This window comes from Ursus americanus, chromosome 14 (assembly GCF_024610735.1).
Source record: "Ursus americanus isolate L20-20 chromosome 14, mUrsAme1.1.p, whole genome shotgun sequence".
Classification (NCBI taxonomy): Eukaryota; Metazoa; Chordata; class Mammalia; order Carnivora; family Ursidae; genus Ursus; species Ursus americanus.
The window spans coordinates 38642524-38669486 of record NC_142140.1 but is presented as its reverse complement, the minus strand read 5'-3'; the positions used below and the strand labels follow the sequence as shown (position 1 = coordinate 38669486).

The following is a 26963-nucleotide window of genomic DNA, read 5'->3' as shown; positions in this document are numbered from 1 at the left end:
TTCCAAATAAAAGATTTTCCAGTATATTTGAAGCTTCTGGTTTGGAATCTTCTCACAGACATCCTTCCATTATTCTTGAAAGATTTCTTAATCAGAAAGAGAAGAGTATGGTGCGGTGTTCTATAACTGATACCCTCCTCTGTCTTGTCATGGTCTAATTTTTCATGTCTGTATATGTGACCTGAAAAACCAGTTCCACTAAAAATATCTCTATAAATAATGCCAAAGGGCAAATAATGCTAACTAGAGGCACTGCAATACCACCATCTCACTGACCAGTCCCAGTCCAGAATACCTCTTTTAATTACCCAAGAATCCTTGCCTGTTTCCACCCCAAATGTTACACGTTTAGCTTTCTTTGTTAGTGGATTCATTTGTTTACTCAACAAATATCTATTGTGTACATACCATGTGCCAGGCATACAGTAGTGAACTAAAGAGACAAAAGTCCCTGCCCTTCTGGAGTTTACATTCTAGTAGTTGAGGGTGTGGACTCTAAAATCAAGTTTATTAATTCAAATTCCAGTTCCACTACTGTTAACTCTGTGTGACCCACTGTCTCTCAAGGACAGTGATGATGGCTTTGACCAGGTGAACAGCAATTGAGGCAGTTAGAAGTGGTCAGATCCTAGATGTATTTTGAAGATAGAGTCAACAGGATTTACTGACAGATTGGTTGCAAGGAAAAAAGTCCTGGATGACTCCAGGGTTTTTGTCCTGAGTAACTGGAAGTAGGGAGTCACCATTTATGAGCTGAGGAAGGCTGTGAAGGAGCTAAAGTTGAGTTTTGGCTGCAATTTTGAATGCTATTAGGCGCCCCAAGTACTGTTAACCCTGGAAAATGACTTTCCTGAGCCTTTGCCTTAAGCTAGAGAATATCAATCAGATGACACTGAAAACCTTTCTTCAAGAATTCTCTTAATTTGGAGGCTCCTGGCTGGCTCAGTAGAGCATACCACTCTTGGGGTTGTGAGTTCCAGCCCCATGTTGGGTATAGAGGTTACTTAGAAATTAAAAAAAAAAAAAAAAAAGCTCTTAATTTCCATAAACCCTATTTTCCTCACCAGCAAAGGGGGTTTAATAACCATCTTCTAGATTACGAAAATGAGATATTTGTAAAGCATCTAGCCCAACAATCTACAGTACAATAATACAATAGTCAACTAACGTGACTTATCTTAAAACCAGATTAAACGTGATGTTCTATATTGTGTCAGTGAAAGCGGACTGTGTGCTCTGTAAAGCCTTTGTAGCAAAGACAAAGAATTACCAGTAAAGATAAGAGCGCTAATCAGGGTCCGCAAATGGCAGACTGGCAACTTCGCCCTTGGTTTTGAAAAAAAAGAAAGAAAGAAATACGCAGGAAATTAACACAGGGCGTAGGGAGCGACAGGATGCCTTAGCGACCACACTTCCCAGCAGTCCTCGCGCAGCCAGACACCGTCGCGGATTGGATGCCTCCTCGGGAGGCGGGTGGTGTGGGGGAGGGGACAGGCGCGAGGTACTGTGGGTAGGAGACGGCCGTCGACCGAGGCGCCATTTTGTGAGGCGGCCGTACCCTGTTGGATATTCTGGGGCACAAAACCGCTACTTCTGCCACTTTGGTCTCTCCTGGGGGTAAGTACGGCAGCCGCCCGAAACGACCCGCGGTTCTTGATTTTGAGGCAGGCCTTGTGCAGCCTCTGTGACAGCCGCGGGCGGCGGCCGATCAGCCCCAGCCGCATCTCCCGAGTACCTACCCCAGGCATTGGAGGGCCGCGCCCCTCCTCGCCTTCTGCGCTGTCAGCTTTCAGAGGGCGTCCTCCCGCCCCACCCGAGGCCCGCTTCTTTCGGGCTCTTGACTGTGTCTCTGCCGGGACGCGTTTCCGACTCCGCAGCCCAACTGAACGTGGAGCCGTCGCCTGTCCCTCGAGTACTTCTCAGGGGCGACCGGCAGTTTCTAGCCGCCATCGCCCTGCAGCTGCATCTGAATCCGCCCTCTCCGGGAGGTTGTTCGGGGAAAGCTGATCTGCAGGCTGGGGGAGCCTCTTGGGGGTCGGCAGGGGCGTGTGCAGGCAGAAAGGGAAAGCCGGACGCCCGAGTCGGTCGCGCAGGCTGTGGCGCCGCCATCTCGGCCGCAACACCCCACGGAGGTGGGTCCAGGCACTGCCGGGGCGACGAGGGGCAGCATTAGAGATTTTGCCCAAGGCCTTGTTTCTCCCAGGTGGTTCTCTTCCACTTATTAATTCAGCAAATGTTCGTTGAGCTCCTACTCTGGTACAGGCGCCAGGGACGGCTGAAACTAGTTTCTCAGACCTCGCACGAATTGAACGCGGTCTAGCTGTGTGTTTTATCACCGCCGGGGCGCTGCGGGGCCCAGCTGGCAGCCTCTAGGGTTAGTGGTGGTTATTGTTACTGAGGAATTTTAAGTTGTGTCGAGGTTTGATCTTGTCTCATTGAAATAGGTTAGGATCAACCGTTGCGTTATAAAGAGTAGATTTCAATCAGCCAGCATCCCGGCTTCTAAAAAGATTTAAGCTTTTCATCAGAAAATTTTGAATTTTATGTTGCTCCTTGTATAAATAAAGACGCTTTGATTATTGTTTTAACGGCCAACTTACCCCATTGGAGTTGCTTTGATTAGAACACAGGGCGCTGATTGCATCTCTGCCCTTTTTTGCTTCGTAATCCTAAGTAGGAGAAAGGAAGGAATCCTCTGCTTGCATCTTTTATGAGTTTGTTATTGAATGGGGAATCTAGTATTTTAAAGTATGCTTCCTCTTCCGCTATGCTCATTTCAACAAATGATTTTCATGTTGACAGTTGATCCCCCTCCCCCACCTCCCTGCCTCCACCTTGGATAATCACTGGTAATAGTTTCATGAAATTCCAACCTCAGTAGTGTCCTAGCTTATAGAAAGATTGACTCAAGTGAGCTCTCAAATTTTCAGCAGCCAATCTCTCTTGTTTCCTAGAAAAAAAACAAATTTGAACCTTTTGGAACAGTGTGCTACGTCTTCAGTAGGACAATGGGTTCAGACAAACGGTAAGTTACTACAATACATTGTCTTTGATCTCAACATTTCATCAGGGACTGAACTATTTTTTTAAAATTGTTTATCAAACAAATATTTGAGTGTCTGTTTTGTACCAGGCATTGCTGTTAGTGAATTCATGAGCCTTGCTCTTACAAGCATGCAGTTTAGTGAGAGAAGTGAAGCACTGTGTGAACTGTGCTATGTAAGAGAAGTCGAGGGTGCTATTAGAACACATAGGAAGCATGTTTTTCCTGGAAACATCTAGGAAAACTTTCTAGAGAAAATATTCTCTAAGGTAAGTAAGAATTAGGCAAAGGAGGGAGTGGGTCACTGAGGGTTCCCAGTGTGGAAAACAGCCTATGCAGAAGCCAGGAGATACCATACAAGTCTGCCACTTTGCACAATAGCTGGCAATAGCAAGCAATCAGTGAATGCTAGTTCTTGTTATTGTCCCCTCTGTGGCAAGATGATCCAGATTTATAGAAGCTTTGGATGGACTGTGGGTTACATGAAAAATAAATGAAAAGTTACTAAAGAATTAGTGGAGAATTAAGATGAGAGCATTTGGCTGCCATGTCATATGGATTCTCCCACTTGGACTATTTGATTTACATACACGACCTTTTCAGCCACCTTCCTACTTAGTATTGAGTCTCATCCCAGTGATAGATCACATTGATGGCCCAGAGAGACTCAGATGTTCCTGTCGTGTGATGTCATTGTTTTAATGCTGTGTTAGCAGTCTGTGGTTCCAGATAACTTACTAAATTAACATTTACCCTTTTAGGGTTTCTCATCCTCATAGTTCACATTATGAAGTAGTCCTAGACTACTTGTTTCATTGGTGTCTTTTTGTTAAATTTGTATACTCTAAATGAGGCCCTTCTAAGCCTTTTGTAGTTTTATGAACATGGTAAACAGTTTATGAAAGAACTATATCTGTAGTCAAATGGGTTTAAGCCTCTTGTTAGTAGATTTTCTTGTGAGGCCCAGTGCTATCCAGTAACCAAAAAACCAGATGTTATAGGAAATAATATTCTCTGCTGGTGTTGGTTATGTCTAACAAATGAACTTGGTTAACTGCCTGATGAAGAAAAAAAAAACTAATTTAACTTATCCAGGTTGTTGGTCCATTTCCCAGTAGTGTGATACCCTTGAGAGTAGATGAGTCAGAACACACTCTCCTTTGAAATTGGGTGAAATGCTAAAAATTGCTTTCTTCCTATTTTTGATCACTAAGATCCGAATCAGGCATAAAAGGGGTGATATGCGTAGACTACAGGCTTTGGAATACACAGGATGAACTTGGACAACCTGACCTTTTTAATAAAAAAAAAATTAAACCCAAACATGTAATAGCCATATTATCAGATTTAGTATGATATCCTGAAAATTATCTTTGCCTTTGGGGATGTAGATGTTTTCCTAGTGTTCGTCTTTGTAAACTGTAGTTTTGTGATAAATTTTAAGGGATATGATAAACTATTTGGATATCTTATACATTGAGCTGTGGGGGGTTGTATTTTCAACTGTGTTTTCTAAAGGTATAAAATGTGATTTACTTCAGAGTAAATGAAAATTATTTTCCCTGGCAGAGTGAGTAGAACAGAGCGTAGTGGAAGGTACGGTTCCATCATAGACAGGGATGACCGGGATGAGCGTGAATCCAGAAGCAGGCGGAGGGACTCAGATTACAAAAGATCTAGTGATGATCGGAGGGGCGACAGATATGATGACTACCGAGACTATGACAGCCCAGAGGTGAGTGGTCAGCAACTGGTATGGAGTAGTTAGAATTATGAATTGAATGCACAAAGCCTCTAAGATTCTGGAAATGTGATAAGTATATAAAGTGTGGAACTCTACTCTTGAGTATTATATTCAAACCCTCTCTTATTCTGAAATCTGTTGAGGTGACTTTAATCCTCAAAGACAAACTGAGCCTGGGATACTAGAAATACTGGCCAGGGTTTACATACGGCTCACCATACATCAGACACTCTCTTGAGCACCTGACTTACATGAACTCAATCCCTTACAGTAGGTGTCTTCCCATTTCAAAGATGAGGCAATTGGAGCATAATAATATATCAAGCCTGTGCCTCAGCTGCTGCTTCTAAAAGTTGTAGTTTCAGTCAGCATGGGTTTTTTCTCATTTCTTTCTACATGTAAACATAGCTTTGTTTAGAAGTAATGTGCTGCCCATGTAATTTTGCAGGTTTTTTTTTTCTTCTGTGCACGTAATTTTCATATTTAACAGGTACGGAGTAGTTAGAGTTTCATTGTGTGGTAGTGTACTGTACAGTGAGTTGTTAAACCATTCTTCGTGAACAAGATGGTTATGGACCCTCCCCCTCCCGGTTTAGAAATACTACAGTGAACATCATCATGGAGTTTCCATACCCTCTCTGTTGTTCCTAAAGATAAATTCCTAGGAGTATAAACCCAGTGTTATTTTAATTGTGATTTTGTTTATTGTAAATCAGAGAGAACGTGAAAGAAGGAACAGTGACCGATCCGAAGATGGCTACCATTCAGATGGTGACTATGGCGAGCATGACTACAGACATGACATCAGTGATGAGAGGGAGAGTAAGACCATCATGCTGCGCGGCCTTCCCATCACCATCACGGAGAGCGACGTAAGGGGAAACAGCAGTTCTAACAAGCCGTCCAGTAGGCACAGCAGATTTGGGGCTTCTAGCATTTTCTCATGCTATTGGTTTTGTTTTTTGTTTTTTGTTTTAATTTATTTGACAGAGGTAGAGACAGCCAGCGAGAGAGGAAACACAAGCAGGGGGAGTGGGAGAGGAAGAAGCAGGCTCATAGCAGAGGAGCCCGATGTGGGGCTCGATCCCATAACGCCGGGATCACGCCCTGAGCCGAAGGCAGACGCTTAACTGCTGTGCCACCCAGGCGCCCCTCATGCTATTGTTTTTATCTCAAGCCGACATCTCAGCCAGTGAAGTATATTTCTGTCTTTAGGGTGGAGTTCTTTTCAGCTTGGTTCAGAGGTAAACTACCATCTATATTTAGGCTTTGAAGCTTAGCATAGAGTTGAGTTTTCAGAAGTTCCTAACTACAGGGAGCAGGTCTTATTCCTTCAATAGCCCGTAGAAGGTAATCGGTGCGTTTTTATTGAACTGGTTACTTACCTGGTGAGGCTGTATCAGTAAAAACACTCTCTTCATGATTTGGCTACCCTTTAATTTGATGAAATGTATACTATCCATTTGAAACCTGAGAAGCCTGTCAAAAAGAAAGGCCATTCCCTGGCTCCCCACTCCTCAGACTGGCCAGCCAGGGGCTTGATTTCCGGTGGCAGTCTCTTCTCTGGCCCTCACCCGTTTTCTTCAGCCACATCCACCACCTGCCTCCCTTGTAGCCACTTTGGACATGTTTGTCACTTTACCGGTGTGCCTTTCTCTGCTTAAAGCCTCCTTTAGGTGAGGCCTTTCCTGATCTCCTAGGCAGATTGGTGTCGAAAGAAGTTTTGCAGAATGTCTCTGGGAAAAAGCGGGTTGTTGGCGGGGGGATGGCTCCTGGCTGGCTCACTCGGTAGAGCATGCAACTCTTAATTTTCGTGTTGTAAGTTCAAACCCCACTTTGGGAATAGAGATTACTTTAAAAAGAAAAAAAAAAAAAGGAATGTTTCTGGAAGCTTCTTTAAGGGGTGTTTTTACTAGTGGAGGGTAAAGAAGGGTTCCAGGGAGATCTTAGTTGAGCTGATTCTTAAGGGCTAGAAATGTTTGGGTCTGGTGGAGAACTGGGGGAAGGGTGTGGTAGACTGGCCCTCAGGCAGTGGGATCACATAAGCAAACGTGGAAATAGATTCTGAATGTAGACAAGGCCTTTCAACCAGATTTATTTGGTTGAATTTAAAGGCTTTTGGGAGGAGAGAGGTGGGTGAGAAGGTGCTGTTGAGGCCAGGTGCTAGAATCATTGAAAACCCAGATAAGTATAAAAGAAGTTCCTTAGGGCTTTGCTTGGTAGCAAGAGTTGTACAGGTTAGAATGTTGGAGGGAAAGAATGGTAGTGGGAGGACAGGGAAGGCAGAGCAGAGCTCAGGTGGGGCAGCAGTGGGCATGTGGAGTAGGAGATGCAGGAATTCCTACGGGAGGAGTCAGTTCAGGAAAGTTTGCTAGTTAAGCAGGTTGTTCCTCGAGTAGTTGCTGGCCTGTGGCCCTAGGAGTTTGCAGAGGAGGTGCGTGGCATGGGGAAGCAGTGCCCTCGCTGGCTTTGGGGGGCCTCCCTGCTGGCAGTGAAACAAGATTTAATGCTTTTGTATTGCAGGCTTCTTCAGGGAAATGGAAGTACCTACTGTAAGAAGGCTGGTTTTCAAAGCGGAATTTCTGAGGTTCCCCAATTGTGCAGTATTCTTAGCAAATTCACTTGTTGAGGTCTTTAAAACATTTTAAAATTAGAGTAATCTCCTGAACTTCAATTTATCGTATTCATTGTTAGCCGATTTTTTAGTTTAGCCCTCCCACTGATATGTGAACTCTTAGAGTAAACTGTCTTCAGTTACTGTGTTACTATATATGTTACTGTTACCACTACTTTTATAGTAACTGTCTTTAGTTACTCTGATGACTAACTTTTCAGTTACTATGTTACTAAGCATGGACCTGAGTCACATGATGGGGTCTGGCTCAGTGTAGAACGTGTCCTACTCTGTGGAAAAAATAGACATCGTCAATTCTTTTTATTGGTGGTGGTTATGGTATGTAAAGTCACTGCAAATAGAATACGGAATAGTGAACCATCACTTCTAGGGAAAATGCAAAGGTTCCTGTTAGCCTCTGGTCACAACCATTTTCATCAACAGATCAATACATAACCCTGTTTTAGGTGCATTTTGGTTTAAAAATGCCTTGTCTCATATATATTGTTGATTCATTAACCTTGAACTCATACCAAACAACACTGTAACTCAATTCAAGCCTGAATGAAGCTTATCTAACAATACGTATTTGCTCTCTGAGGGACATCACAGCCTCCTTGTGCTTAGGAACACTAGCTAGAACTTCAGCACTCCACGTGGAGAGCCATTTTAAATAGAGAAATCACTGGGGCGCCTAGCTGGCTCAGTCAGTAGAGCATGCAACTCTTGATCTCAGGGCCTTGAGTCCAAACCCCATGTTGGATATAGAGTTTACTTTAAAAATAATAATAATAATAGTGAAATCACTAACAAAAAGTATGAAAATGTGAAGAACTTGGCACTCAGTAGACTGTGAAAAGAACACTGGTTTACATGATAGAAGCTGAAACAAGGCAAAGCATTGCCTCTGCCTGGAACATGTGCATCAGGCGACCCAAATCTTTCTGTCCTCTGCACATGTCCGCAAATGACTTGGAAGCACCAGAAGGATTGATTGGGAGTTACAGATTTTAGTGAGTGGGCAAATTTGCAAATACGGAATCCACAAATAACGAGGAGCAATAGTATATAATTCTGTAGCTTTTGAATGTGATTATGGAAAGTTGGGGACCACTAAGAATTTATTTCACAAATTTGTCCCTGTTTTTTTTTTTTTCCTGGGAGTATTTCTGCCTAGCATGATTAAGAGACTAGTGTATTTCATTGCCTTTTGCAGTAAGGCTTGGTCTAACATCAACAACAAACCTACAAGGGGCGCCCGGGTGGCTCAGTCCACTAAGCATCTGCCATTGGCTCAGGTCATGATCTCAGGGTCCTGAGATCGAGCCTCCTGTGTCAGGTGCTCTGCTCAGCGGGGAGTCATCTTCTCCCTCTCACTCTCCCTGTCTCTCTCTCTCTCTCTCTCTCTCATAAATAAATAAATAACATCTTTAAAAAATAATAACCTATCAGCCCAAATTCATTCTTCTAGGCTCAATTGACGTTTATTTTGACTTACTAGGAGCCTAGGAATGTTACGAGCTTTGTTAATTTTTAGCACTAGTGTAAATGTAAGAAAATTATTTCTTAAGATGATTGTGCAAAAAATGTTTGAGAGAATTCCTTGTTTTTTGCCTATTGATTCTTGATCATATACTTGGAGGACAATGCCACATTCTCTGTCTCTTCTAAATTTCATTTTCTTTCTGGTCCTTAGAACAAAGGACAGCGAGGTGAGACTAAGAGAGGCTTGCAAGACAGCATGCCATGGGCAAGACGTTTTTTTTTTTTAAGATTTATTTATTTTAAGATTTTATTTATTTGAGAGAGAGCACACATGAGCTAGGGGCTGGTGGGCAGAGGGAGAGGGAGAAGCAGACTCCCCACTGATCAGGGAGCCCAATGCAGGACTCCATCCCAGGACCCCAAGATCATAACCTAACCAAAGGCAGATGCTTAACCAACTAAGCCACCCAGATGCCCCAAGATTTTTTTATTTTAGAGAAAGAGTTCACCCAGCAGGGAGGGGCAGAAGGAGACAGAATCCCAAGCTGACTCCCTGCCAAGTGCAGAGCCTGACACGGAGCTTGATCTCACGACTCTAAGATCATGACCTGAGCCGAAATCAAGAGTCAGATGCTGGGGCGCCTGAGTGGCTCAGTCTGCCTTCGGCTCAGGTCATGATCCCAGTGTCCTGGGATCGAGTCCCACAGCGGGCTCCCTGCTCTGCAGGGATCCTGCTTCTCCCTCTCTCTCTGCCTGCCACTCTGCCTACTTGTGCTCTCTCTCTCTCTGTCAAATAAATAAATAAAATCTTTAAAAAAAGTCAGAAGCGTACCAACTGGGTCACCAGGCACCCCAACAAGACTATTTATCATAACATAAATATTCGTACCTGAAAGAAATTCCCAGGTATTATACAAAGAATGCCTTCGAGACTGTTACAGTACATTCGTTTCTATGAGAAGTGTTCTTTTTATTATTATTGTTTTTAGAATGATTAAATTTTGGTGGTAGAAGGTAAAAACTTGGTCGATTAAGCAGCTGATGCAGTTCCTGGTCCTTGAACTTTCTTTGTGTGGAATAGTGTATGGCTGAAGCTTTAACTATAAATGTGTAAAACTCTGCAGATTCGAGAAATGATGGAGTCCTTTGAAGGCCCTCAGCCTGCGGACGTGAGGTTGATGAAAAGGAAAACAGGTGAGAGCTTGCTTAGTTCCGGCTCTTCTGGCTCTCTTCCCCATTCCCACCTCAGCCCCTAAAGACCATCCTGATTCCCCCAGTCTTCAAGCACATGAATTCAGAATGAAAGGTTTGCCATGGCTAAGGAATGTGACTCTTTGAAAACGATATTAGAGAGCACCTGAGGACCTTTTTAAAAAACTTTGTTTTTAGGGGCTTTTTTTTCCTTCGGTAAGTAGTGATTTATAAACTCCTTGTTTGACTGTTTGTAGTCGGTTGCATGGTTACTTTTTAAGCGTGGAATCAAATCGAGTGACACTTAGTTCAGGCGGCTTGGTTCCTTGCCATGGCAAAGTATCAAGAAGATCCCCAAGTCAAGTCACATTTGTAAAGCTGCTTCCCAATTGGCTTTGTCACGCAGTGTTGAAGCAGTGGGAGAGAGATTCACCTGTTATAAAGGAACTGACTAACACGAGTATCCCGTCTATATCTGAATGCTGTCTCTAGGTGTAAGCCGTGGTTTCGCCTTCGTGGAGTTTTATCACTTGCAAGATGCTACCAGCTGGATGGAAGCCAATCAGGTTGCTTCACTCACCAAGTCTAGATATTCATGAAAATGGAACAAGTCTGTACAATTTAAAAACAAAAAAACAAAAAAGGTTGAAGGAGTGGTTTGTTCCAAAGGAGTGATTTTTTTTAAAAGAACAGCTTTGTATATATTAAAATTGATATTAGGGTAAATACAGCAGCAAGGACTGCACTGTAGAATTTGCTCTGCCTTTAAATGTGGCTGCCTGGCAGGGCTTTGTTAATCACTGAATACCTGTCTGGCGATTACCAAAACATCTTGACATTCCCTTTTCCGCTACTAATTATGTTCCAATTCATTATGTCCGTTGAGAGTAACCTTAAAATATCCAACTCTCGATTTGACAGTGAAGAGAACACAGTAGAAGTTTGCTACAGGCATTTTGAAGTTATTCCTTTATTGCTACTTGGAGACCACAAGCCTCCAGGAGGCGTAACTGCTCATGTGGGTCTTCAAGGACTATTTAAGGACCTCATGGAATTTATGAACAATAAGTCTGATGAGATTAGCCTGGGAGCTGGTGTCCTGCTGCTGTCTAATCTAGTTAAAGTGGCATTAACATTCTAATCTCCCTGAGAATGCCTTTTATATTCCGTTCAAAGCAAATCATTGATGGTTCTTTGATGTAGCATTAACTGAAGTGTTCTACAGTTTGTCAAGATAACATTCAGTACTTGGCACTTAAATAACATTTTTTGCCAGAACTCCAAAGCACAGTACTGAATGCCTTAACCAAGTGCATTCTGGGAAGTTTGCTTAACTCATTATGTTGCTTTTCTGCAGCATTTTATGATTTATCACCCATAAATGAGTTATATTCTTTGGTAATATATTGTTGTTTATAACAGAGACTCACTAATGAGGGTATCATTTTGATTGATTTATTAGATTTTTAAGCCTCTCATTTGCTTAACCCAGAGGTGACGCCTGATCTTACAGAAGTAGAGCTTCATTCATTTCATACCGTGGATACCATCCTAGTAAATTCAGAAGGTACACACAGGCTTCATGTGAGTCTGCTTTCTTGACGTGACAGCATCTTTTGATGCCGTGGCTGTATCAGAATGGCTTGCCTGGGAGTTTAAAACTCCAAGGAAATTAAAACCCATAAGACATTTAAAAATCTCCACAATTTTAATGTATACAAAGCTGAGTTCATGTGTAATATTTCATTACAGTTCAAATTCACTCCAGAAATAAAAGGCCAATAGGATTAGGGACTCAGTGATAGTTTGGAGTCTCCCCCAGCACACACCCCTCCTACTGGGATGATCTGTTGACATATCTCCCAGCTTCATTTTTGTTTCTGTACAACAGTGAGTGGATGGCCCTTCAGCTCTTTCCTTCTTGGCCAGACATGCAGTCTTGCCTTTAGATATTGCAGAGACAACATTCACAGCATGTCCTAACTCTTCCAGGATTTGCAAGAACCAAATTGCTCAACAGTATGTATATTTAGAGGGGTTAGACTCCTTTTAAAAATCTGGATATCTAACCTCCTCCTTAAATCTGTTCTGATAGCGTCAGAACACCCCGCTCCCTCCCCTCTTTGCCCCCCCATAAAAAGCAAAAGAAAAGGTGCTCCTGTTAAATGAAGGCTCTTTGGGGGCAGGTGCTGGGTATACTCTTGGCTACACCGATCGAGCTCGGAGTTTTGACCTTTTAAAGTTGCGTCCCTTTTAGTCACATGGTTGACTTGAAGGGTAAGGTGGTGAATACATTTACGAACTCTTCTGACCCCCCTGAAGAAACTTCATTGGCCTCCTGGGTACTCGTCTTGAAGAGAGTACCATGTATTTCAGGGAAAAACACATCCGTCACCTAGGACATAACATGGTTTCAGTTGGCAGGAGGAAATCTCATTTAGCTGCTTTAGAGTCGATGGCATTCAGAATAGGCCCTCCAAAGAAAGAGTTGTAACCAGATGCCCTTTAAAACTGAGCTCCCCTCCCCTCGTCCCCCAGAGGACACATCCTAAAGCAGGAGTTTGGGGAAAGGGGAAATAGAAAAGCTTTTACCTTGCATAAGGACGGGGGACTGGGGGAAAAGTGAAGCGAAGCCCAAGGACACACCATGCTGAGGCTAAAGTAGGAGGCAACCTCAGAACTGGGAGAGTTGTGTCTTCTGTTTTTTGAAATAGACTGTCACTCTCAGGCAGCCTGGCAATGCTGAATGTTAGGACTTCTGTCTCTGCTGGAGACACGGCCTGGTGCATGTCAGCGGTTAGAGTTTGGCAGCTTTCTCAGCACTCCCTGACTCCGTTTACCTTTACTCCGCATCCCATTCTCTTACTGCCTATCTGAAGGATTGGATGGGCAGAGTATAGGTGGCGGTGGTTGGTCCTCCCCGTATGTTGTCCATTTAATTCCAGAGCACTGATTTTTCCGAAGTGTGCTCTGCCCTGGGAAAATGGACACATGTTCCTCACAATGGAAATAACTAATTACTTCTTTTTTTACAGAAAAAGTTGGTGATTCAAGGAAAGCACATTGCGATGCATTATAGCAATCCCAGACCTAAGTTTGAAGATTGGCTTTGTAACAAGGTAAGCATGTATTCTTACCAAATAGACAAAACTCTTTAGGGTTTTGTTGTTTTCTCTTTGTCTGTCTGTCTGAACAAGGAAACTAGAAAGTACATAATTACCAGCTTTTATCATAGGGGGATTTTCATGCTTTGTGACTTTCTTTGGGTCCTCCTGTGTAGGTCCTAGAGTCCCTAGAACACTAGCGATTTTATTTATTAAGATCAAGGTTCTAAGTTCAGTGTTTCAATTAGGATTTTTAGGTTTGTTCCACTTTACTGTTTCTTGATTTCCAGAGGTCTCAGCTTGTGGCATAGTCTTTTAATTACATGAAATCCTTCTGACCTTGCTCAGGTTATGAAAGATCTGTTATAGTCCTTTCGGGGCACCTGGCTGGCTGAGTCAGTAGAGCATGCAACTCCTGATCTCAGGGTCATAAATTCAAGCCCCGTGTTGAGCATAGAGCTTATAAAAAATAGTAAAAACTAAAAGAAATTAAATAAAAACATTATGGTCCTGTCACCAGTGCACATTTGTTTGTTTGTTTTTTAAGATTGAGTGATCGATTGATTTGAGAGAGCACATGTGTGAGTGGTAGGTAGGAGGGCGGGGCAGAATCTCAAGCAGACTCCCCGCTGAGTGGGGAGTCTGACACAGGACTTGATCCCACAATCCCGAGATCATGACCTAAGCGGAATCCGAGAGTCGGACGCTTAACCAACGGAGCCACCCAGGTGCCCCCACCAATGCACCATTTTGAGCTTGGGTGTTGCCATTGACATTCTGAGAGTACTTGGATTCTTTGTTCTGCATGTGGCCTGTGTCCAGGAGGGGACTAGACAGTATTCCGTTTACACTGTGTTTGTGTATGGAGTGGTCTATATAGTGAGTGCTCTTCTCATACAAGAAGAACTTTACCACTGTAGGCTCTGCCGTAGGGTTTTTGGGTGAGCTGAAGCTTCCCCCAACTTGATAAAAATGTAATTCTACTTCACAGTATATCAAGATTTGTTTTTCTTGGAAGAATTCACAGTGAAACATTTTAAATTTTAGATGAATGCCCCTTTGTCTTGGTTACATGATATCACTCTCTGCTTTTTTATTTGCTTACTGGGACTTGTCCAGGAGCCTATTGCTCTAACCCACTTCATGACAAGTAAGCCTGGCCTACTGTGAGAAATAATTACAGAGAAAACTTTTTTTCTTCCAGTGCTGCCTTAACAATTTCAGGAAAAGACTAAAATGCTTCCGATGTGGAGCGGACAAGTTTGGTAAGCCCAAACTCAGCTGTTTGGAATATGCATTAAAAACCTGACTAATAAGAATGTCTGCGATAGATATAGATTGTAGGGCATTTCAACAAGTAGTTCATATATGTTCCCTAAACTTTCTTACCTTATATTGGGTAGATGCTTCTGGTGATTGTGGGTGCAGAGAGTTCTTTTGTTTTCGAAAATTAAGCCCGCTCACCTTGTTTGCATTCTGCATCTGCTTTTCTTTAGTCCTGAGGTAATGTCAGTCCTCCAATTTTTTCATTCCACATTTATTACAGCCACAGATGGTTTAAAAAGAAGGGGAAAAAATGACTGCTACATTTACTTATAATTAAAACTTTGTATTTCTTTATTAAAAATGCGCTGGTTTATTTTTTGTCTTCAGTTACTGAGTCTCCCTATCTCTTTCCCTTGTAGACTCTGAACAGGAAGTGCCCCCTGGAACCACAGAATCTGTTCAGTCTGTGGATTACTACTGTGATAGTAAGTCCCACGGTGCTCTTTTGGCCTTTGTGATGGAAGCTGACCTCAGTTGGAAGTTTTTATTCCCTTACCCTTTTTTAATGAACAGCGATAGCTTCAGTTTGTCCCATAAAAGATTGGTTTTTAGAGTCTTCTCCATGTCAAAGTGCAGCATATACTAGGAATCTCACCAGATTGATTTATGTGTTCGTCCTTGAGCCTGCCTTGGAAAGCATTGGTGGTGGGAATGCACATACATGTCATTTGTCTCTTTCACCCCCAGCAATCATACTTCGAAACATAGCCCCGCACACTGTGGTGGACTCTATCATGACAGCGCTGTCTCCCTACGCGTCTTTAGCTGTCAATAACATTCGCCTCATAAAAGACAAACAGACCCAGCAGAACAGAGGCTTCGCGTTTGTGCAGCTGTCTTCTGCAATGGTGAGGTGCTCACTGAATCTTTCCTTTGAAAAGAAACTGGCCTTTAAGAGGCAAATGTGGTTCATATAATTGTAATACCATGTGTAAGGCTCCTGGAGCCCAAAGTTCAAGGCTACATATGATAAGTGGTAAAAATAATGCGGATACCTCTAGATGATTGGCAGAAGTAAAGTTTGAGCCACAGCGTAATTTTTTCCTTCTTGCTTTGTTTTAGATCAGCTTAGCATTTACTCCTTTAATAATATGGGATATCTTCATGAGCTGGCAGAAAGAGGGCTATTTTTTTTTATTTCTTCAAGGTTTCATAAGCACAAACCATAATGAATTACTGTGGGGGGGGTTGTGTGTTGGGTTTTTTTTGTTGTTGTTGTTGTTTTAATAGAAAACTGTACTCCTTTGAATGGAGGAGGTGGTAGGGAGAGAGTTTTAATTACATGACAAGATGGTCTTTCTTGACATTCTTCTTCAGGATGCCTCTCAGCTGCTTCAGATATTACAGAGTCTCCATCCACCTTTGAAAATTGACGGCAAAACTATTGGGGTTGATTTTGCAAAAAGTGCCAGAAAGTGAGTGGCTTTATTGTCCTTATTTCAAACTGCTGTACTTGCACATTTGCCCAGGAATGCTTTGCTGACTGTACCTTAAGCCCATGGTCTCGACACTGAGACACGATCCTCCATGGTTGCCAAGGTCGGCGGGGAGACAGTTGTCTTCCTTCTCTTACACAGCGTATTCCCTCCTGTCCTGAAAAAACAGTTGCCAGAAAACTTCAGAGCAGGACAGAGGCACACATAGCAGATGGGTTGAGAATATGTGCTATGCAAACAGCTTCAGGATAGTGCAAACCCATCTGGAAATAATCCTTTCCAGAACAGCATGCAAATAGCTTCCTTCGTATAGAGTGAGCTTCAGTCTAGAGATGTCTGTTTCCTGTTCCTGGTGTCATTTCTCATCCAACAGACACCTCTGTAAATGTCAGGATACGGAGTGAAACGGTACTACAGAGACATTTGCACACTGAGGAATTGGCCCGTGGAGACCCCTTCCTGCTCTGAACTGAGGCCTTGCTAGCATTTGAGAGCTCCCAGCGAAGGCTTAGAGTGAATTTCTCTTCCTTGGCAGAGTGGGGGTACAGATTGGGAGCTTATTGAGATAGAGCCACATGATTGGATTTTTGTGATTTCAGAGACTTGGTCCTGCCAGATGGTAACCGGGTCAGCGCCTTTTCTGTAGCTAGTACAGCCATTGCTGCCGCACAGTGGTCATCCACCCAGGTAAGGTGGAGGATGGTTTCTTTTTTCAAAGTAGTGTGGTGGTTCCCAAAGTCACAGAAGTCATCTTTCCTCTGGTGTCTTAGGAGCTCTCCAAGGGCAGCTTTAGGGAGTACTTCTGGCTTCTTTCCTTGATGTTCAGTAACCTCACCTGTGTGTCCTCTTCTTTTGGCATTTTGTAGTCCCAGAGCGGCGAAGGAGGCAGTGTTGACTACAGTTACCTGCAGCCAGGCCAGGATGGCTATGCCCAGTATGCCCAGGTAGGTGGATTTAACAGCATCCAACTTCTGCTCTCCAGAGCGTGTCTGAGAATAGCAGCTTTAACAGTGGACTTTTCTTCAGTACTCACAGGATTACCAACAGTTTTATCAGCAACAAGCTGGAGGATTGGAATCTGATGCATCATCTGCATCAGGTAGTAAACTTCATCTCTGTTTTAGCTTTTGTTTAAGCAGCTATGGTTAAGGAGGTAGGACGTGTCCATTTCCCTGCAGGGCGGGGGCAGAGGGTGCACATTTGGGGTTGTCACCGTGTGCCGAAGGTTCTGGGCAAGATCAGAGTGGATGACAGCCTCTTAGAGACCGTGTTGTGATAAGTGTTCATTCTTAGAATTCAACTTTGTGTCTCCCCTGGCTGTGTTATTTGGAATCGTGGGTGCCCACATAGGTTCATGTGAGCAGAGGGTGTGGCCCTAGAGTCTGGAGCCCAGACATCCATCAAAAGGGTCATTGTAAGAAGCCTTTCCTTTCATTTTTGTTCTAGAAGTATAAAAGCCTTATAGTTAAATCTTTTCTCAACCCCAGAGCAGTTATGGATTCTTCTCTTCCTTTTCTTACCATCATGCAGAATATTTAACTTGGTGTGTAGCATTCTAGTAGGATTATAAAAATGATAACGTTCCAGGTTCCAGGATGTTTAGTGGAATCAGGTTATTAAGAACTGACCCATACGTGGGGCGCCTGGGTGGCGCAGTCAGTTAAGTGACTGACTCTTGATTTTGGCTCAGGTTATGATCTCAGTCTCATGAGATCGAGCCCTGCTTCGGGTTCCGCGCTCAGCACAGAGTCTGCTTGAAACTCTCTCCCTCCGCCCCTCCCCACCGCGCTCTCCCTCTAAAAGTAAATAAATCTTTAAAAAATAAAGAACTGACATATACAAAGATAGAAGGCTAGTTCGGGCATTACAGATAAAGATGTCTGGCTTGGAGTTCAGTGCCTTGGCCCTTGCTAACCTTACCCTGTGTTTATCATCAGGCACGGCAGTGACCACCACCTCGGCGGCTGTGGTGTCCCAGAGTCCCCAGCTGTATAACCAGACCTCCAATCCTCCCAGCTCTCCGGTAATCCTGTCGTCCTAAATACAGAACTGGTGACTGTGTGGGAAACTTTGTTTTGCTGTCCAAGTATTATCCTTTCCTGCTGTGTGAGCCAGGATTGAATAATACACAGACATTCCAACCTTACTTCTCTCTGTCTGGTACTATTAGATAATAAAATAATTGGGGGTATGTATTTAAAACATAAGATTCCAAACAGGATGTATGCTTTCTGCATGCTCCGACTTGACCTTTAGGAAGAAAGTTGTCAGCATGTGTTTTGTTCAAGGAGTGCCTTAGATCATCGCTACAGTGTGTCTGTCAGGGGAGCCCTTCCACCTGGATGATTGCAGTGATTTAGTTCTCTTAAGAGGCTTTACAGTTGAAATTATATTGAAGCTGCTGTTCTTTCCAGACTGAGGAAGCACAGCCTAGCACTAGCACAAGTACACAGGCCCCAGCGGCTTCCCCCACTGGTGTAGTTCCTGGTACCAAATATGGTAAGCCAAACCTCATGGGGCTGTTGACAGTTGGAAGGTCCTAGTTGTTGTCTATGTCTAGTAAGAGTTCCTCTCCCTTTGTGGGTGTCAGAGGGACACTTGGGGATATGAGAGAAGACAACCATTCAGGCCTGCCGTATCTCAGTGGCCTAGAGGCTGAAGGAAAGCTCATTTCGTACCTGGAATGACTGTGTGCTGGTTTTGTTTTTGCAGCAGTGCCTGACACATCCACTTACCAGTATGACGAATCTTCGGGCTATTACTATGATCCGACAACGGGGCTGTACTATGACCCCAACTCGCAGGTAAATGCACAGTGTTCCTCCCCAGTTTCAATAGAAATACCTTCGTTTCACTTAGTCCATTTATGAGGCATGACATGAAGTATCTCCAGCAAAGGAGCGAGTGCCCCGGATGAGTTTTAAGTTCTTCAGAACCATCCAGATATAATTTCTATTTTAGGATTTTAATTTTTTAACTTAGAGGTTAAAAGTGTTTTGAGGTACAATGTACATATAGAAAAGTACACAAAGCTGAAGTGTACATTTCTTTGAAAGTTTACACGTATGCACCTTCATATGTCTATCAGCACTGAGATGAGAGAACATTCCTGGCACACTTAAAGTTCCTTCATGCCCCTTGCTGGTCAGTACCTACCCTCTTCAGTAACCTCTAGTCTGACTTCTAATACCATGGATTATTTTGTCAAGTTAAAATTTATAGGTGGCTTTTAGTTTTTATGTAAAGACCTAGATAGAAGTTTGAAAATGTGGTTTCTCTTCCTGTGTATTTTAATTGAGATAAAATTCACTGTTTGCTTGTTTCTTTGTTTGTTTTTAGGTTTTTGTGGTTTTGTTTTGTTTTGGGGGAGGTTTTGGGGGGGGGGGCGGTTAAGTAGGCCCATGCCCAATGTGGAGCCCAACACAGGGCTTGAACCCATGAGCCTGAGATCAAGACCTGAGCTGAGATCAAGAGTCAGATGCCTAACCAACTAAGCCACCCAGGCGCCCCCTTAAGATTTTTTTTTTCTAAGATGTATTTATTTCAGGGATGCCTGGGTGGCTCTGTCAGTTGAGTGTCTGCCTTCGGCTTGGGTCGTGATCCCAGGGTCCTGGGATCAAGCCCCACGTCGGGCTCCCACCTGCTTCTCCCTCTGCCCTCCATCCCCCGCTTGTGCTCTCTCGCTCGCTATCTCAAATAAATAAAATCTTTTTTAAAAAATTTATTTCAGTGAGAGAGTGCGCGCCCGAGTACACACATGCACGGGGGGGGAGGGGCAAAGGGAGAGGGGGAAAGAAACCCAAGATCAAACCTGAGCCGAAACCAAGAGTTGGACGCTTAACTGACTGTGCCACCCAGGCACCCCTAGATTTTATTTTTTTAAGTAATTTCTACACCCAACCTAGGGCTTGAGCTTAAAAACCTGAAATCAAGATCATGCTCTACCAACTCAACCAGCCAGGCACCCCTTGCTATTTATTTATTTGTTTGAAATCTAAAACATTTTTCATCACCCCAAAAAGAAACCCTCTACCCATTAGCAGTCACTCCTTAGTCCTTTCTTGCCCCGGCAACCATTATTTGCTTTCTGTCTCTGTAAATTTGCCTCTTCTAAGCATTTCATGTAAATGGCGTCAGATAACATGTGACCTCTTGTGTCCAGCCTCTTTAACGTAGCATCCTGATGTATTCTTGAGGGTAGAAGTTAGCAGATCTCCGGGGTGATGTTTTATTTTGGGTAGTCGTATATTATTTTAAAGAGGAAAGGCAGTTTTAACACTCCATAAATAAACAATTACTTATGACCAGGAGCTGTATATATAGAATAGTAAAATAAGTGCTTTTAACAGGAACTTGGCATTGAGAGCTTGTGGTTTCTGAGAGTGAGGTGTGAAGCAGTGAGGGGCCCCTCTGAGCTAGCTGAGCCTCGCGTGGTTCTACTTCTCGTTTGTGAAGTCTCACCCTTACCCAGGCAGTTCTTAGTGGCCACAGCAGTTGTGACTCCTGTGTCTGACCCATGCCACCTTCCCCAGAAGAGACGTAACAGACCGTCTCTCCTGGGTCCCTGCTGAGCAGGTAGAGTGAGTGACGAGGGAATACAGAAGAGGAGAGAGAGGTGCTGTCTACCACTGCTGTGCTTCCTGCGTACGTCAGGTCCGGTTCCTTCACTTACCACCTCGCAGGCTCCCGAGCTGGCTCTTCACGGCCCTGTGCTTTGTTGTCTGGGTGTCCAAGGGGTTCCGGATGGTCGAACCCAGTGATGAGCTATTGACTGGTTGTCATGGAGGATGTGTGATTAAAAGCTCCTCCTGAACACGGGGCACCTGGCTGGCCCAGTCGGTGGAGCATGGACTCTTGATCTCAAGGTTGTGAGTTCAAGCCCCACACTGGGTGTAGAGATTATTAAAAATAATAATAAAATAAATAAAAATCTTAAAAAAAAAATGAACCACCTGTTCTGCCACCTGGTTTGTATAAATGGCCTTTCTGTGGAGAGGAGTCGGACACACGGCTCTTTGGGTGCCCTCCAGGCCCAGGGATTAGATTAATGGAACTACACTCTTTAGAAACCATATTCTACTTTTGTCCACGAAGTTTCACACTCTTCACTGGCTGGTTCTGCATCCTTCCCACACCAGCACGCGCAGCAGCTTCTCTCTGGGCAGGAAATACGACTGTTGTGCAACATGTGTTGTGTTTGTGTTTAGTTTTTTTTGACAAAATAATCTTGACATACCTTTTTAACAGGATACTCCTTTAATGGTTTGACAAAGCAGAAGGTCTGCATTAACTGTGTTTTGTTTCTAGTACTACTACAATTCCTTGACCCAGCAGTACCTCTACTGGGATGGAGAGAAGGAGACGTACGTGCCAGCCGCGGAGTCCAGCTCCCACCAGCAGACGGGCCTACCTCCTGCAAAAGAGGGGAAGGAGAAGAAGGAGAAACCCAAGAGCAAAACAGCCCAGCAGGTGAGACCATGGCACTGTGACCCAGCCAGGAGACTCCGTTCTCTCTGGGGGTTGAGGCTTTTTTTTTTTTTTTTTGGTTTTTTTTTTGTCGTTGTTGTTTTGGGGTTTTTTTGGGTTTTTTTTGTTGTTGTTTCTTTTTTGAGTTGTGGCATCTGTGTCAGTTTTATTTGGATTTTTTTAAAAGACTGGGCCACACATCTTATTTACATTAAGTTCGCAGAGCATTTTTTAATTTTTTAATGTTCCTCGGTTGCCTGTATACATACGTAGAGGGAAGACTATCCTAGAAGATTCACAGGCTTCCGAGCAGTACTCGTTAGTGACTTCGGTCGTGTGCAGTAGCATCTCAGGAGGATATCTGTAGGTAGAAGGAAGGGCCGAGGGGATTTTGTTGCAGAGCCTGTGACTGAGGTGAGACCCTGCTCACTGTGGCACAGGGGACTGCTCTCTCAAGTCATGTATCGAAATGGTTTTTTCATGGTGGTTGTTCGTCATTAGATCGCCAAAGACATGGAACGCTGGGCTAAGAGTCTGAACAAGCAGAAAGAAAATTTTAAGAACAGCTTTCAACCTGTTAATTCCCTGAGGGAAGAAGACAGGAGAGAGTCCGCTGCAGCAGACGCCGGCTTTGCTCTCTTTGAGAAAAAGGTAACAGTAGCAGGAATGGCCGCACTTCGCGATGGGAACTTAAGTAAAACTTGAGGCTTACAATTTGTTCTCTGTGTCCCAGGGAGCCCTAGCCGAAAGGCAGCAGCTCATCCCAGAACTGGTGCGGAATGGAGACGAGGAGAATCCTCTCAAGGTAAGGCAGGCCCGCCAGTGTCTTAGCCCGCGTGTGCTCTGTGCCTCAGCGGGAATCTCCGCTTCACCTTGGCTGTGGTTCCTCCTGAAAACTGGATGTGGTCACTGTCAGTGGGTATTTAGAGCAGCTCCTGCACATAGAATCCATGTCCAGGGCTGTGTTTTCTGGGTGGGAGCTGGTGAGCTGGAGCAGTGAATGAAACCGGAATTCCTAAGCTCAGTTGAGTTTTATTGCATAAAATGCAAATAGAGCGTTTTGACAGTCTAGAAAGAGAAAATTGAGACAATGAAACATGTTTTAGTTGATAGGTACTGGTCTGGGTGGGCCATTACTCTGATCTGTTCTTTTTGGGTTTTTCATTCGTGGTGAGCAGTTTGAAAACATCCAGGAGCTTTCCCGGGCCCCAGGAGGCTGGCAGGCCCTGCGCCTGCCGACCTGATTGTTGCACACTGGTGAATGAGATGTAGCCCACTGTCGGAGTGTGGCCCGGGGCAGTGGGGGTCCTCACACGCCTGGAATGACACGTGACTTTTCCAGATACGTAGTCACGACTCCTTCCTCCTGCATGTGTCCATGACCCACCCTCTTGTCCCCAGAGGGGTCTGGTTGCTGCCTACAGTGGTGACAGTGACAATGAAGAGGAGCTGGTGGAGAGACTTGAGAGTGAGGAAGAGAAACTGGCCGATTGGAAGAAGATGGCCTGTCTGCTCTGCCGGCGCCAGTTCCCCAACAGAGATGCCCTGGTCAGGCACCAGCAGCTCTCAGACCTTCACAAGGTGGCCGTGCTTCCCTGAGCTGATCTGAGGCAGGGAGGGGAGGCAGCGAGGCGACATGGGTGCCCTGACTGTGGTACAGGTTCAGCAGATCCCCGCATGGAGTGATCACCTCTTAGATATCACTGAAATAAGCTGTTCTTACTATGGTCTGTTCCAGATCAAAGTGGCGAGGAGCATGGAGGCTCCATAGACACTAGGCTCTGGTTTTCGTGCCGTGGTGGATTTATCGAATTGAACTTTGACTCTTTGAATAAATAGATGTTGATAGAAATAGACATTTCAAATCAGGATGCTCTGAATTCTTACTTACTATGTCTATCAAATCTCTTGCACAGCAAAACATGGATATCTACCGACGATCCCGGCTGAGTGAGCAGGAGCTGGAAGCTTTGGAGCTGAGGGAGAGAGAGGTGAATGAGGGTCACTGTGCCACCGGTAGCAGTGTCTTGTACCTGCCTTTAGCTTTTATTTGTAGCACTTGGTTCCAGGTCCCAGGGGCAAGGTAGGATTTGTCACATACTTGTCACCCAGCCGTTGTGGCTCATGTAGCCTGGCCCCGGGGGCTCTGCGTGGGTGTCCGTAAGGACGCACAGAAGCACATCCTGAAGACTGCTCACAGGTCCTAGAGGCCGAGTACTTGCTGGTGAGGCACGCTGCACCTTAGTAAGGAGAACGTGGTCTCGTCTGGCCTGCGATAAGGGAGGCTTCACATTAGGCCCAGGAGACATCAGGGCATAAGACCACTGCAGGTGATACGGAAGGAAGCCGTAGGCAGGGCAGGGTTTGGGGTGAAGGCAGCAAAAGTGAGGCCAGTAATGAATATAGGCATTTGATAGTTCAGGAGGCAGTTTGAGGGCCAGCCAGGTTTAAAATACAAGTAGAGGCCCATGGGTTAGAAAGAGCTCGTGGGCAGAGCTACTGAAATTTCTCATCCCACGATAATTTTGTAGTTTGGGCTGTCTGTAGTTAGGGCTTCTGCTTTCCTATTCTTTTCCACTGTTTATGGTGCCAGCTCCCCAGGGACTGATGAGCAGGTCTCTGAAAGCCTCCTTGGTGCTGCCTGTCCCTGGAGATGGGCCCGCCTGTCCCTGGAGATGGGCCCATCCCCAGCGGTGAGAGGAACGGCAGCGCTGCCCTCCTCGCCCTCCAGGCTGCAGCGACAGCCCAGCAGGCCTGTCGAAGTGCTTGACAAGCGAGGGCTAATTAAATAAAACAGCTCGATGCAGGTGTTGCTCCGGCCCAGGTTCCGCACAGTCGACTGAGTGCGGTGCGGGAAATAAGGCAGCTTGCGATTTCAGACCACTCTGGGAGGCCAGACTCCAGATGAGGGAAGCCCTGGAGGGTGGTAGTCGTGAAGTCCGAGTGCGTTAGGCTGTGGCAGATTCAAGCCTGAATGCGTCTGGCTTCGTTTGTTCTCCCACATAGATGAAATACCGAGATCGAGCCGCAGAAAGACGGGAGAAGTACGGCATTCCAGAACCGCCGGAGCCCAAGCGCAAGAAGCAGTTTGATGCAGGCACTGTGTACGTGTTGCGCGCCCTTCCCGCTTCGTTCGGAGGGGCTCTGGCCGCTTTAAGTAACTGTGTGTTTGCCACTGGCAGGAATTACGAGCAGCCCACCAAAGATGGCATTGACCACAGTAACATTGGCAACAAGATGCTGCAGGCCATGGGTTGGCGGGAAGGCTCGGGTTTGGGAAGAAAGTGTCAAGGCATCACAGCCCCCATCGAGGTAAGCGTGAGATTGGGCTTCGGTGGCTAATTCTAGTGAGGAGTTGAGACGGAAGCAGCCAGGCAGCCAGGGGCCCAGGGCGGCTTTCCCTCACCACAGAGGGCAGTCTCCTCCGGGCAGCGCCACCACCCGGTGGGAGTCTTGCGCCCTGCAGCCTCCCCTCAGGTCACCCCGTCTTCAAGACATCAGTTGGGAGGGATGGGGGTTCTAGCCTACTTGATTTTTTGGGTCGTTTGGTCTCTTTGGGCAGAAGCTGTCTTCTGAGAATTGTGTGTGTCTGTGTCCTTCGTTAGAACAGTCTCTTACTTAACACCTCAGATGCACGTAGCTTCGATTGGGTTTTTCAAAGGTGTACTGTGCTTTAATTTCTTTCTAAGTGATCTTGGTTATGTCTGAAATAAATTGTGACTGAGTCGGATTTTCATCCATGGTAAGAAATCCTGTAGTCGGTCAGAGCTCAGATTGAGATACGGTCTCAGGCTCAGCGGTCCTCACCCACTGGCCTTCCAGAGCAGAGTGCCACCAGTGAGTGCTCCCTCTCTGACCTGGCAGCACAGCTTTGGTCAGACTGTTAGAGACAGAACGTGTTTGTCTTGTGCAGGCGAGTTCTGCTGACATCGGGCTGTCGTGCTGTGATCTGTGCCCATAATTACCAGGCCTTCCTCGGCCTCAGTGGAGTGCTTTGGGGCCCTGACGAGGCACAGAAGCTTGCTGAGCAGGCGCTGGGGGGCAGGGTGGGGGATGTGTCTCTATCTGCCTGTCTTCCTCAGCCCATTTTCTTCCTTCAGGCCTTACACCTACTCCAGGTCTCCCAAGCTTCCTCCCTCCTGTCCCCGGTGGGTGGTCCTGTTTGGTTGGGAGTCGCCTGGACGAGCAGGAGTTGGAGCGGTCCACACTGTACCTGCCAGCTGCTGACAGACATTTTGTTCCCCTAGGCTCAAGTCCGGCTAAAAGGAGCTGGCCTGGGAGCCAAAGGCAGTGCATACGGACTGTCTGGTGCAGATTCCTACAAAGATGCTGTCCGGAAGGCCATGTTCGCTCGGTTCACTGAGATGGAGTGAGGCTCGGAGAAAGAGGGAGGGAGGGAAAGATGACGAGGAGCTCCTCGGAGCACAAGGAGTGGTCCATCTCCTGAATTCACTCTTAGCACCTGTCTCTTTAAGGGCATGCCTTGTGCTGTTAATAGTTTTTAGGGCGAACCACTCCATTCTACAAGGTTCTCCCACTTACAGGAGTTCTCCTTACATGGGCTGTCTGGCGAATGGCCTTCCTTCCTGCCAGAGGGCCTGTGAGCTGGCCAAGGGGACAGTGGGTCTTTTATACTTCAGTGTACATAGTGTAATGTAGTGTGTTTTACGTGTGTAGCCCATGTCATGGTCTGTCAGCCCCTCACGCTCCTAGGGGGTGTTGAGATGCCCTGGGTGGTATGTGACACCAAAGCCGCCTCTGTCATTTGTTGTGCTGTCTTTTCTTGGCAAAAGCCTTGTGTATATTTGTATATTACACATTTGTACAGAATTTTGGAAGATTTTCAGTCTAGTTGCCAAATCTGGCTCCTTTACAAAAGAAATACCTTGAAAAATGAGTGTCTGTGTCTCTTTATTCTTGGGTGACCAGGTGTGCAGAGCATGTCTGAGGTAGTCAAGCCTGGTGGTGAGATAAGTGTGTTAAAAGTTATTTATAAATAGTCTTTTAGGCTGTTTTCCTTACCCCAGTCATGTTCAGATTCTTAAGTTCAGGAGTGTGTTAACATGTTTTAAAATTCTTCATGGAAACTCAGTCATAACTGAGTCAGCTTTTCCACTTCCATTTTCTAAAGAGCAGAGTGAGTCTGAGAACTTGTGTGTCTCCGGTTTCCACAGACTGTTCCAGCATGCGGCGCCTGGCTGTTACTGCTCTGCTGAGGTGCAGGGACTGAGGAGCCCTGTCCCCTCTGTGGTTCTCCACTCGCTTTCTGTCGTCTCACCTCAGCTGCTGAGAGTTGCTCGGGTGTTGCCGAGTTTACCATTCTAAATGGGGTCAAGCCCATCCTTGTCATCTTGACGAGGGCAGGAAGTGTGTCTGAGGCTGCTCTGGGCCCCGATGTGGTGATGGGGATCCAGGTTGCCAATCTGGTTGAACCGAGTGCGTGGGCTCCGTGTTTGGCATATAGTCAGGGAGGGAGCTTATTCTCAAAGCTGTAATGTCACAGCTTCTGTGGGTGGTCGCGTTTTCTTATATTCAGGCAGGCCTGGCCCTTGTA

General features: G+C 45.3%; 1 protein-coding gene across 2 annotated transcripts; it reads left to right on the top strand.

Moving 5' to 3' along the window:
• The first annotated feature begins 1493 nt into the window (after positions 1 to 1493).
• Positions 1494 to 26306, top strand: RBM5 (RNA binding motif protein 5). Of its 2 annotated transcripts, XM_045807171.2 has the most exons (25): positions 1494 to 1617; positions 2955 to 3025; positions 4613 to 4778; positions 5504 to 5659; positions 10011 to 10080; positions 10570 to 10643; positions 13113 to 13196; positions 14386 to 14446; positions 14867 to 14932; positions 15195 to 15355; positions 15825 to 15922; positions 16543 to 16630; positions 16810 to 16887; positions 16970 to 17042; positions 17881 to 17966; positions 18358 to 18442; positions 18656 to 18747; positions 21251 to 21412; positions 21911 to 22060; positions 22143 to 22214; positions 22811 to 22990; positions 23326 to 23400; positions 24416 to 24513; positions 24592 to 24721; positions 25657 to 26306. In XM_045807171.2, exons 2-25 carry the CDS (start codon positions 3009 to 3011, stop codon positions 25780 to 25782), a joined length of 2448 nt encoding a protein of 815 aa, XP_045663127.1. In that variant the 5' UTR covers positions 1494 to 1617; positions 2955 to 3008; the 3' UTR covers positions 25783 to 26306. The 2 variants fall into 2 exon arrangements, with proteins under 2 accessions (XP_045663127.1, XP_087723159.1); XM_087867033.1 differs by lacking the exons at positions 1494 to 1617; positions 4613 to 4778.
• Positions 26307 to 26963: the final 657 nt, after the last annotated feature.

Excerpts from the sequence above, each read along its gene's own strand:
- RBM5 (XM_045807171.2), top strand. Across the intron at positions 15,356-15,824 it reads TGCAGCTGTCTTCTGCAATG|GATGCCTCTCAGCTGCTTCA; the intron begins GTGAGGTGCTCA and ends ATTCTTCTTCAG. Across the intron at positions 21,413-21,910 it reads AGAGCAAAACAGCCCAGCAG|ATCGCCAAAGACATGGAACG; the intron begins GTGAGACCATGG and ends GTTCGTCATTAG.